This window comes from Trachurus japonicus, chromosome 22 (genome assembly GCF_045865225.1).
Source record: "Trachurus japonicus isolate A0001 chromosome 22, Traja_1.0".
Taxonomy (NCBI): Eukaryota; Metazoa; Chordata; class Actinopteri; order Carangiformes; family Carangidae; genus Trachurus; species Trachurus japonicus.
This window is the reverse complement of record NC_140928.1, coordinates 23,985,994-23,998,949: the sequence shown is the minus strand read 5'-3', so window position 1 is coordinate 23,998,949 and position 12,956 is coordinate 23,985,994. Positions and strand designations below refer to the sequence as shown.

The window sequence follows — 12,956 nt, the reverse complement described above, 5'->3', positions numbered from 1 at the left end:
AACACCTTAAATTTGAATTTGTATCTCACACTATCGCAGCGTGCCCTGGCGGGTGGATGAATCTCTTCCGTCAGTCAGCAGTGAGGTGCAGTTCTGAAATCAGTTTTACCTGGGAGAGGTTGAAGGAGGCCACAGTGCTGTCATCGTACAGCAGGATGTTGATGGTGTCTAGAGCCCATGTGCTCTCTGCCAGCAGGCCAGACTTCAGAGACATCATGACGCGCCAGGCCTCAGGCGTTCCTGGGATTAAAAAGGTGGGATTTTTTTGGAACCAGGAAGAAAAACAAGTGGTGATCAGACTTTGTACAAATGATAAAAGGGACACTGAACAGAGTAAATCATTCTAACTCCTGTCATAAAATTTGCCTCACATTGTGCTAATTCAACCTGAAAATTAGCTGTAGAGCGAAAGCTTTAAGCCATAAAAGTACTGTAAATCCACCACTTTAAATCCACCTAGTCATATTCAAAATGCTGACTCATGAAATGATGGGACTGTGCCATTTACCAGTGTCCTTGGAGGTTAGCTTGCGTCGGGGCTTGAGGATGGACATGGTGGCCTCAACTGAACCTGGTGGGTAGTTGAGGTCCCTCCTCAGGTTGGGAGGGAACTGGCCCAGGGATCCACTGCCCTGGGGGCCCATCATAGCCATCCCAGGCTTAGGCAGTTTCATTGGTGACATGAACGGCATTTTACTGGGCGACATTCGAGAGTCCAAGGAGCGCTGGAAGGCCCCCGGACTGGGTGCTCTGGGCAGGTGATTGGCCATGGATGGGGAGTTGGAGTAAGACGAAGGCTGGCGTGAAGACAGGGGGGGCATGCTGGCTGATGATGACATGTAGGGGGACTGGCGGTGCCACTGCTCCTGCCCGGGCCGCACGTCCATGTCGTCTCTACCAATTGCGCCGTAAGGCGGCATCTGAGACGGCGGCCCCTGTCGGTTGGGGTAAGGATAGCCCAGGTCTGTCCTGGATGGCCACATGTTGGGGCCATCACCAACGTGGTTAGGCGTGGGGCCCCCGCCCATCATACTGTGCTGGCTCTGTCCTGAGGGGGCCATGCGGTCGCGGGGGTAAGGGTAGGGGAACTGTCCCTGTATGGCTCTGTGTTCAGGGCCCGAGTACCCACCACCGTAGTGGTTGTACATGTCTGGCTGCTGGTTGGCGTACTGCATGGCATACATGTCACTTTCGTGTCTCTTGGGTGGGGGGCCGTACATACCGTCCATGGGCCGTTTGTAGCCCTGCTGAAGCAAAGGTGGAGATAGACAGAGTGAATCTGATTAGTAATTTTACTCTGACAAGTCTGATAGATCCATTCTCCTTAGGCATTTCTGTATTGTATTCATGAAGGCTCATGCAGCATACCAGTACATTGCTAAAAAGGTTTTTGGCACTAAAACAAAGAAACATTATTCAGGTGAATATTAATCAAAGATTAATTAGGAGAGGCAATAAAATGACTTAAAAATAAAAATAAATCAGTACACCTAGAGTCTTGTCTTTACCCTCTCTGCTGCCAGGAGAACAAATGTGTTTACAAGAATATTTTTATCCCAGTTGCACAAACCCAACCTGTTCAGAATAATTTTTATCTTTACAAGTAAATGTTAGTTGTTATTGTATATCTTGTGTTTTAAGAACATGTATGTTTATACTGGTAATTATCTGTGCTTTGACTGAACTGACAAACTGAGGTGAAAACACCAGCAGCAGGAGGCAGAATCACTGTGTGATGGCCAAAAACAAGCTCCACTGTGCAGAGATACAACATCTGTGGTTGACTTTCATCACCCCAGGTATGCCAGAGGACTTGTGGTTTTGATCATGATATGGTTTTTAAAGAAAATAATATATATTCCTCGTCTCTTCGTGACATTGAACATAGTTCTAGTTCTGTATTTTCACCTTACAGTTAGAGAGTCGTAGTGCTGAGCACATACAGAGCTGTCTCTCACCTGCTGTTGAGGATACATCCCAGATGGATGCATCCCATATGGCATGCTGGGATACTGCTGACCGTAGCCATCATGTCTGATACAGAGGAGAGGAGGGAGGAGAAATGTATCACTCACTCATCAGCAAAGCTTGAGACATACGGACATATAATTTCACATTTCGACATAAATGGATTCTGCAAACACACACACACACCTCTGCTGTGAAGGGTATCTGCCAGGAGAGTACATGCTGCCTTCACTGTTGGAGGGCCCCAGGTTGTTCTGACTCCCAGGGGGCCCCATGCTCCCCTCCATCCCCATCACATGGTCTGGTCTGAGGATCAAACAACGGGTAAATCCTCTCATTGCTACTGACAATCCATCACTGACACAACTTCTGTTATTAAGACATTTTCAGGTAGATTAAATAACAAAACTGCGGTCAGTCAGTACAAGTTCACCACCCTCTCCTGGTGGCCTGAGCGCTTACCTCCTGTCATAGCCCGGCCCGTATGGATACTGCGACCTTTGGCTCATGCTCAGGGCAGATGGGGGTCGACCATACATGTCTTGCATACCACCACCAGGCATCTGGCCCGGCATGTAGGGATCAGCTCCGGCCACTGCAGAGGAAGAAGACACAAGGAAGTCAGAGGAAATTCAAATATCAACAAAAAAAAGTGATAGAAAATGTGTAATTCAACAGATGAGTCTATGACTGTCTTGGTTTTTCCCTGTTCTTAAACTTGAACCTTAAATTGCATGAACCGTGTCTTCTCCTAACCAGCAGGTGGCAGCATCCCTCTATGAATATTCACCACCCTCCATGATTAAACCTATTGTTCTGAGGCTGTGACTGTTGTTATGCAGCTAACATCCACCATATTATTCATTCAGACTCCATTCTCCTCAGCCTTCAGAAGAGCCGCCATCCTTTCTGAAACTACTGTTTGTTCTGAAAACTAAAACCACATGAGTTGGTCAAAACAGGTGCTTCTCAGCGGGGTGGAAAGGATGAAAGGTTGAAAACGAGGAGGATGAAAAGGATGAACAAAGTTAGGATGAGACGAGGGCTAAGCTACACCGACATCAGACGCGCTGGCGTGTTGTCGATACAGCGATGTGTGCTGTTAATAAATAGTTCTCGTCTCCTTTCATAGTTCTCGTAGTAGAACACACACGCACACACACGCACACACATCTGTCCTGATATGAGACGACATGGTGACTAGACAATGAATTAGTCCAACGAGACAGACGAAAGAACAGTGGCTCTGGGATACATGAGGCATTTTGACAGAGCCACCTAACTTCATTTTAAGTTTGAGGATGAACTTTCAAATTTCAGTGTCACTGTCTATAACCAGTGTGCAAATTTGTTGATTGAAATGGATTTTCTGGGCTTTTTGAAACACATGAAAACAAAGGCTTATTCACATAAAGCAAAAAAAAAGAAAAAAAAACTCTGTGAAATTGGGGGAAACAGGTCCAGGCCTCAGTGTCTGGGTGAAAGGGTGACACAGCGTGTGTCTCACTCACTCTTCCTCATCCCGGCAAAGGGGTCCTTGGCGTCGTACTGCATCCTCATCATCATGTCAGGCATGCTGAGGCCCTGCTGGTAGGGAGCCGAGGGGGGCAGGGTGGTGGCACGCTTCTGGAAGGCTGGGTCGCTCACCTCCGAGAAGGGGTCCTGTATGCTTACGCTACTCCTAGACAAGATGAGGAGGGGGGAGGAGGGAGGAGAGAGGGGGAGAGACAAATGCAGGCCAGTGATTGGACACTCAAAATGCTGAAACAATATGCTGCGAGAACTTTTACATGCAATGCCTTCATTTTTTGAAACAATCAATTCAAATTTTCATTGTAAGATGAATATTTAACTTTGGTGAGATGCATCAATTTTTCAAAATTAGACCTGTTGTGATATAGTATATGTACATGTATATAAGTACTTCACAGCAGTAGTTAGTGATATTATACATTAATATTATTATAGATTAATTGCTGCCGTGATGCAGATTTAACAGCTGGTTAAAATAAAGCTAATATTAATCATTTTATACAATTTCAACATATGATTTATAATGATTTCATATAATTTACTTATATATTATACTATTACACATTGTACAAAATCGATGTAGTTTATATAAAACACCTTGGCATTCAAGGTGACTCAGTGACTAGAGCTGTCAAATAAATGTTTAAGAGATCAAGTACAACATTTGGATATAAAATGTAGTGGCATGTAACAATAAATTACAGGAAATCCAAATAAAGTAAAGTACAGATATCTCATAATGCTTTCCAACACAACACTGTGTTTTTATTGTTTAATTTATTTGTGTCATGTACATATAAAAGACTCCTCACGCATAATATCATAAATAAAGCAAACAATGAACTTTGCTTCCTCTCCCGGGCTCTGCAAACACAACTGTCATGTTTTATAATCATCCGACGAGACATTGGCAGAGATAAAGGACGTCTTACTAAAAAGTAAAAGACTTTAATCATCATGTAAAGAAGAAGAAAGAAAATGTGATGCGGTCTTTGTTTTCAGTCTCACCTAAATCACCTGACAAACAAACAGTCTGCAGGGAGAGTTTTCTGTCCAACTGTTTGGATAATGATTATATATCTCAACATAACACACAGAGAACTTTTACTCTTACTTAAACCCTGCTTTACTACATTGTAGTTGTTTTAGATGAGACCATATACTGTACACAATTAAGGTTTATACCACACATCAACAGACAATGCTTGTTCTACATGTGGGAGAATTAGTGCCGATGGACACAAACATCACACAGAATAAAAAAAAAATCATCTATATTGATAATCATACTGAATTCGGAACTAGTACTAGTGGCAGTAACAGGATTAATATGAGCAGCAATAGCAGCAGAGTCATTGGTAGCAGGAGTACTGTAGTAGTATTTAGTATGTATGTGTGGTACCTGTTTGGAGGCAGAGGAGTGACCTGTCCCAGGGGCGTGGTAGCGGGTGTGGGAGGTTTCAGATCCCCTGCTGCCTCTGCTGTAGAGCTGCTGCCAGAGGACTGGGGCGTCTGGGGGCCTTGGAGGGAGCCGCCTGAATTAGCTGGGAGACAGAAGTAGCCTTATTATGCTTAAAGCTAAATGATTCATGAAAATTCACTGTATAAAACTGTAACACATTCAGACCGCAGGGCTCCCCCATGCCTTCAGATATGATCTCCAAGCTGGTTCGACTTAAAGTGGCCGTAGTGGGCTTTCGCTGCAGTAAGGTTCTGTATTGGGGAGATAAGTTTGGACTTGAGGCCAAAGCACGAACAGTGTTGCCCTACATGAGAAACAGCCTACACGAGGGCCGAGAAGATGGGAACGGAGGGACTGCTGCAGAGGGGCCAGAGGAGAAGGGGAGAGGGGGCAGGAGGAGGAGACACAGCAGAGAGAGGGGAAGGATTTCTCAGAGGGAAGTGCCCACTCGGGCGGCCACAGTACAGCTCTTTATTTGGAAGCTGTTTGAGGATGGTTTAGTTGAGCTTTTTTTAGGAACTTAACCCCTCATTGAGCTGATGAGGGTTCATGTGGAGGGCTGAGCTGAGGGGCACAGATGTATTTTAAGAAAATGAAACGTATAAATCTACCATCAGAATAAAATCAAATTACATGCCAGCGAACATCCTCGAAATATGAGTGAGGACCTTGAGAAAGCTTGTGCTGATGACCCCCCCCCCACTTGGTAAAATATAGAGGCTCCAATCTGAGGTTAAAATTGGGTTAGTGTGCTCTCTTGTTATGACACCACATTTCTGTGAATTTCTCCGTTCAGATGACTACAAAATTATAGGAGTTCAGCGCTACAAGAGCCCACCACACAAAGAACCCCCAGCCAGATAAAACCAAGGGATAGAAATTCCCAGAAGCAGGTTTAATAGAAAATGTGAACCGTTCCGGCTAAAATATGACAAAGACGAAGAAAGAGAGAATATGAAAGTATCCTAATGAGCATTTAGCTAAGAAGGCTTTCTCTGGAACAGCCTCAGTGGCCTTTCCCTGCACAGCACGTTTCCACAGGAAAAAAAGAAAAAGAAAGAAAGACTTAAGCTTTAAAAATTCATGCTAATTCTGAATTATTCAATGATACCCCCTGCCTCTACATCATTGGAGATGGAGCGAGAGGAAGAGGGAGAGAGATAGGGAGAGATGGTTATCCCATGATGATGAGGAGAGATAGGAGAGAGAGCAACGCGGGGGCACGGGGAGCATCACTTCCTGGGACATCCCCACTTCAGACAAACAGGAATGCACAAACACACACACACACACACACACACACACACACACACACACACACACACACATACACACACACACACTCACACGTACATGCACACATGGAGAAGAGCAAACAATGGCGGGGTTAGCCAAGGTTAGGAGGTTCAGAATTCCTCAAGAGCAGGAGGGCAGACAGACGGATACATAATATGAAGGGGGGGGGGGGGGGGGGGGTGTGAAGACGGAGGAGAGGTGGGGGGAGGGGGGGAGGGGGCAGGGGGGGAGCGTGAACTTAAGTGCCCTCTGTTCCACATTTAGAGAGGAAGAGAAAAAAAAAACGACAGAGGAGGCGATGAGGGGAAAAAAGTGCTTGTGCAAGAGGCATGTGGCTGACGTTTGGTGTGTGTGTGTGTATGTGTGTGTACGCGCACGGGAGAGAGCCTGAGTATGTGTGTGTCAGCGAGTGACATAATCCAGATGGGTGGTAGCGGTTAAGGGAGGGAGGGAGGGAGGGTGGGGGTGGGGGGGTGAGAGCGGGAAGAAGAAAAAAAAGTCAGTCAGCTGAACCAGTTTTGTGAATGAAAGGTGACGGCGAGGTCGAGTTTGTTTACATTCTACATTCCAGTTCTCATTAATCACTCCCCGCACCACCACCGCTACACACACACACACACTTAGACACACACCGCCCCACCACCCCCACCAGCCCGCTGGACAAGCTCCCTCAGTGACATCATTGGGCTGTCAGTCTTTATATAGGCTGGCAGGGTGTCAGTGGGGCAGTTTGCTCTGTGTGGCAGCGGAGTGCAGATAGGAGATGAAGACTGAGCTGCACCAGCACCTGTGGTTTTGATGTTTTTCATAACTTAATTGATCCTAAACAGGGGAAGTTGCTGAACTGGAGTGTGTGATACAGTGCAATTACTTCTCAGTCCAAGTATCCATCATTCAAGTAACATATATGAATCTAAAAATCCTACATATTCTAAATATACTGTAGCTAGAGTGTACTCGTTCATTTATTTAAAAACTTAGGGAGTAAATTTCTGGCCTTGAAGGCTCCCTGACTGAGTGAATGGATCTCTCCCTGTCTGTATTATTTGTGTGTTAAACTTCAATAAAAATGCTCAATACAACAAAAGAGTGTACTCATTTGATTGTTATAAGATCACTGATCACAAACTTCACAACTTGAATTATCAAATTAAGTAAGATCTATAATAATAAAATAATAAAAGATCTAATAAATCTCACAGCTTTTTAAAAAAGATTCAAATAGTGTGTTAAATTCAGTCCTACAGTGAGACAAACTGTGAAGGAGTAACCAGTAGTAACATTATGTCAACAACTTGAATGTAACTGACATAGTGGCAATAATTTAAGTGTTAAATATTACCTGCCTGAAATATATCACTATTTTCCTATGCAGTTTGACTTAAAAACAAAACTGTGAATAATTAATTCTGAAGCACAGTATTAATAAAACTTCATACTCATTACATTAAGTGGTAATATTTTAGAGTTGAGATGGAAAACAAATATAATTTCCAAACCATACAGGATTGATTGATTCAGCCAGAGCAATAATTCCTCATTGCACAGGACCAGGTCAGGGCTGAGTGTTGAGCTGTTTGGGTTTTTTTTTTTTTGGAGGGGGGGGGGGGATTTAGTGCAAGTCTTTGTTTTCTCTTTCAAAGACATTCAGTTAACATAAAGGTTTATTCAAATCCTGTAAATTCTGTGTGTGATGTTGTTTTTCAAAAATGTGAGCAGTTAATTCAGTCAGTACAACATAAAATTAATATAGAAAAAGTTGTACTTGGAATTTCCTTTTAAAATGGCAGGACCGCGTAGTGCAAATATGACTTTAATGTTACAGCTGTGTTGCTGTAGGGATTCAACCACTTCACTGATGATACCAAAACCTCAGTGGAGTGTTGCAGCATAATACGTTTACAGTGGAGGTATCCAAAAGCAGCCCAAACATCACATTAATTAGTTAATAGTATATCCATATTCGGCAGTGTCTCTGATTGTGTTTACCACACGTCCATCAGCTGATGTGGCTAAAATGAGATTGTGTGAAATTGAGGAGTTTAGACCTCTTGAACAGATGAGAGAGGATTATGAATTATGAATTATAAAGTGTTATGAGAGAGAGGGACCATATGTGTTTATATATATGTGTGTGTTGCTCATGTGCACACTACAATATATAAGTGTGTATGTGCGTGTGTGTGTGTATGCAAATGGAGGCAGATGCTCTTTTCCACCCACCAGGAAAAAGCAATCTGCAGTGTCTCAGGCAGGTGAAGTGCTCCGATGTTCTATTTAAAAGCCAGGGTCACTTTTCTCATCTCCGCTGCAAATTAGAGACGTGACCTTACTGCTCCACATCGCTCCAACTCTTTCTCTCTCCTCTCCTGATCCTCACATCATAATTGTGCACACAGATGCACAGTGTAAACGGGGTAATATACACAAACAAAAAGCACCCTTTGTGTTACTGCGCTGTGCCAAAACAATATTACTTAACCTCCAAAGCACTGTAATCAAATAAAGGTGAGTCCTGGGTTTGAGGTACAAGTACTGATGGTATCGCGGCTCACCTTCATTAAACCGAGAATCATCTCATCAAAACAGTGTTACTGCTCGCTCATCTCTAAGGACTCTACGTTGTGTTCATGTAATCACACGGCATCCCACTTTGCTATTTTTAATAATGATTATAATACTTACAGGCTGGCTACTGAGCTTTAAGACTGTTCAAGAGACAATTAAGCCACACCAGTGGTATCTGCCATGTAAATTTTATTTGTCATGTTCCATACTGAGAGTGTCACAAACTAAATCATGGATATCTAAAAACTGTACGTGTCTAAAAATGTATAACTGTCAACTATTAATTTTTATTTTAAAAAGGTTAATGCGTTTGTCACTTTTTGTATTTGCTTTTCTGAGACACATTTTATTATTAGATTTTCACTAATAATGATATAAGACATTCAGAACCACATTATGCACAACAACAATTAAAAAGCGTACCCTCATAAAACCTCCTCCCTCTTTGAGTTGGAGGTCTGTTAGTGCTCTGTGCTCTTTGGTGGTTCACAGAGTCTGTTGTGGTTAATTTATCTTATAAGTGGCTGTTGATGATTTCAAGGTAAGTCAATTTTTTTAAGATAATATGCACAGCACCTGACATAACAGTGCTTAGATTAATGACATTACCGTTTGTTTCTTTGGTAAATTAACCTGAAAGCTAATTAGCTACAAAATAAACTGCAACCATTCGTTTGGGGCTTTATTTTTAAACTGTAACTTTGGCCAATGACCACAATCCACACCAGGGAACAATTTCACACAACTTGCTAATCAATATTTTTCAGTGAATCTGCATTTGCTACATTTATGATAAAGAGCCTTTTCTGGCAGATCCCACTCCTCCATGATGCTAGAGTAGCAGCCATGCTCAGAGGAAATCATTTGACACAGCTGCAAAGCCTTTATTGCAGCGATGCTGTACGCAACATTGTCATGAATACAGATCACTGTTTCTCTGATGCTTCCTGACACCTGTAGTTTGATCAGCAGCACCTGTTGTTTGGCTGCTGACAGATGGGAGAGTGGAGGGAGTCGGGGTAAAAACCCGGAGAAGCGCTCTGTTATCAGGCCTTACCAGGTGAGGGCGGCTGGATCTTGACCTGTTTTCTGTTGTCCCCTCCAGCCATGCTGCCGCTGCTGCTGCTGCTGCTGCTGCTGTCTGCCGGCGGCTCCTCTCCCCTCTCCATCTTACACTCGTAGGCAAACAGATACTGGATGTACTGCTTCTTCAGGGAACTGGCCGAGCTGCTTGAGGTGCCGACGTTCAGAGTGGTGGACAGCTCACGCCACTTCTTGTTCTTGTTTACCTGAGTGGTTGAGGAACAGGACAAAGACATTTAAATGACTGGCAGTGGCACTGATCTCAATTTTTTTTTGCTTGTCGGCCCATATACAGCGATGTAACCTGGTAGAATCATCCACATACTTGTCATTTTGCCTGGATTATGGTCAACTACAGCCTGAATTGAATCAGAAATAATCAATTCCACGCCTGAGCACTCACTGTTTTTATACTTCCTATAACCACAGAGTTGTAGGCCACCCATGAGTACAGCACTTCATTTTCACATTGCTGTTTTTAATCTAACCGCAAAAAAACCACAACAACAAAAAAAGACTATATATTGGCCATAGATATGTGGACACCACTGATGCCATACTTTCACTCTGAGCCTGTGTTGAACAGTTTGTGTCCCTTGAGTCGTCCTAATCCAGCGACATCAAATAGTCATATTTCTCCTCCAGCTTTACAGCAGGAGCTCAGGGAAGGTCATTTCCAGTTTGCACACAACAATGATTTCTGGCATAATGAAATGATTTTCCGGATTTTAGCGTGAAAGAATTTGTGAGACCTGCACAGAGACCTGATCCCAACCACTTCATACACTTTTGGGAGTGACTGTAGTGCCACCTGTGCACCAGGCTTATTGGCTATGACTGATCAGATCTCACAAATACTCTCATGGCAGAGCGGATGGAAACTGCAGCCTCTCCTGGTTTCTCTTGGCTTTCTGAAATTTTTTGCAAAAGCCATCATATAAAACCTTATGTATTTTCAATATGCTTTTTTTTTTTTTGGAAAATCATTTATGGACAAGGATGTTTCTGATAATGTGACATTTTGGGGGATATACTGTACTGTAGCTTCTCTGAGATATACTCCATATATCTCATTCTCTTGAGCACATTTACAACCACACCAGATCCAGTGCTGATGGAATGCATGTTGCTGAGGAAGTCTTAATAACCAATACACGTGACTGGGATGAAATGACTTTACTGTATAAGTCATAGTCTCCTAAAATACTTTTCACTTTTTTTGTGACATGTGTGTGTTCCCTCTTCTTTACCATGGCGAGACCTCCTATCTCGTGGACGGCAATGTAGAGCTTCCAGAGATCCAGGGGCTTCTTGCCCACAGCGGGCAGCTGGGCAACAGGTGTGCCTCTCTCCTCCATGAAGGTCAAGTACCTCTCAACCCAGCCCCGCCTCTCTGGCTCCACCCCCAGCTCATAAAGGCGTGTGATTCGCTCCCCAGTGAGGGAGGAGGGGTTAGGGTTGGCTTTCTAGCAAGGCAGAGAGAGAGAGAGAGAGAGAAAAAAATGAGAACAGGAAAGTGTCTTATTATAGACTTTTAAATCTATTTATAAAATATGGATCTTGTTTTGATAGAATGTGACATTTTATAAATTAACATCAACTTTTGTTTTCATATTAATGAGTGACAGGCTACATTATGCAGAGTAGCTGATGTAAACACAACAATGAAGTTGTTTTTCTACATTTTCCACTAATGTAATTACAAGGACACATCATAAGATCAGTTTAAATGTGTTAATTAGCTGCATTAATAGACCATGTTTTCTATATATTCTAATATGTGTATATGTGTATATAATCTACAGTAGAGTTTATTTTTCTTTGCGGTGTGCTGTTGCACGGTTTCTGACACAACAACCACTCATGGGAATCATTAAAGTTGCATCTTGTATTTACACATTCTGAAGTCGGCCCTTGAATGACCAAGAGAATGTGAACACTCCTAAACATTTCGCTCAGTGTGCAGTCCATGTTTATTTCAAAGCTCATTCACTGCACATTTATGTCCTTCATGCTCAGATTGGTGGACAAAGTGTATTCCCACACATCAACATCTGGCTCTTTTCCAGGTTCTGTTGTCTAAGAAGCAGCGTTTGATCAAGTAATTACACACAAATCCATCAAACTAACCAACTCACATTACTGTCCCAAAAAAAGGAAATTCATTTTAGTTGCTTGGTTTAGTTTCTGTGTCTAAATATTGATTGGGTTCCTGTATTTTTGTCAAGACAGAAGACACACACATTCAACAAAGTGTTTATGCGTCTTACAGGGCTGGAGGGGGTCTTGAGAGGCCAGGGGGGGCTGCTGATGCTGTCGCTGTCGTCTCCGTGGTAGGAAGAGAGGCTGGCTGGGCTGGGGGACAGGGGGGAGGGGACGGGCAGGGCACCACCCGGCGTGGCCGGCTGGGACACACACTGCTGAGAGCCACCGCTACTGGTGTTGTTGCTGTAGCCGTCCTGGAGCTGGGAGACAGAGACACAGACAGAGACAGAGACAGAGACAGAGACAGAGACAGAGACAGAGACAGAGACAGAGACAGAGACAGAGACAGAGACAGAGACAGAGACAGAGGGCAAAGACTTTCATTTTCTTTGGATAAATCATCACTGTCCTTTCACCCGCCTCCTCACTCTCTGTATGACACAGTGCTTTTTTTTTCAAGGTCCACAAACCCACTATGAGGTCAGCTACAGACAGGAACTGAAGTGATTCAATATGTGTGCGCGGGGACATGATCATTTTATGTGTGTGTGTGTTTGTGTTATAATCACAATGTGTTTTATCCAGAGGTGAAAAGTACATCAAGGACATGAAATACAATGCATTTTTCTTTCTTACATGTTTTTTTTCTTTCTTATTTTTATTCTACTGTTTTTTTTTTTTACTGTGTTTTCTTTTATTTATTGTGATATGGATCCCCCTGGGTCTGAAATAAAAAATGAATGAATTAATGAATACTGTACTTCACTAATTCGGAGGTACTTTAACTACACCCATTTAAAGATTTTGACAGATATATTACTGCTTTTTACGTTAAGAACAA

The 12,956-nt window shown here is 43.1% G+C and overlaps 1 protein-coding gene across 6 annotated transcripts in view; it reads right to left on the bottom strand.

Moving 5' to 3' along the window:
* Nucleotides 1-12,956, bottom strand: part of LOC146964100 (AT-rich interactive domain-containing protein 1B-like) — a 207,650-nt gene that overhangs the window by 3,233 nt on the left and 191,461 nt on the right. For 4 of the 6 annotated variants that reach the window (XM_085767925.1, XM_085767922.1, XM_085767919.1 and 1 more), the window contains 10 exons: nucleotides 12,181-12,375; nucleotides 11,161-11,376; nucleotides 9,885-10,116; nucleotides 4,904-5,045; nucleotides 3,480-3,649; nucleotides 2,431-2,563; nucleotides 2,155-2,274; nucleotides 1,959-2,034; nucleotides 509-1,247; nucleotides 110-240 (listed from right to left, as the gene is read on the bottom strand). In XM_085767925.1, coding sequence (XP_085624051.1) covers nucleotides 110-240; nucleotides 509-1,247; nucleotides 1,959-2,034; nucleotides 2,155-2,274; nucleotides 2,431-2,563; nucleotides 3,480-3,649; nucleotides 4,904-5,045; nucleotides 9,885-10,116; nucleotides 11,161-11,376; nucleotides 12,181-12,375 — 2,154 coding nt within the window. The remainder of the gene's footprint in view (nucleotides 1-109; nucleotides 241-508; nucleotides 1,248-1,958; nucleotides 2,035-2,154; nucleotides 2,275-2,430; nucleotides 2,564-3,479; nucleotides 3,650-4,903; nucleotides 5,046-9,884; nucleotides 10,117-11,160; nucleotides 11,377-12,180; nucleotides 12,376-12,956) is intronic. The other 2 variants (XM_085767920.1, XM_085767924.1) reach the window with 1 other exon arrangement.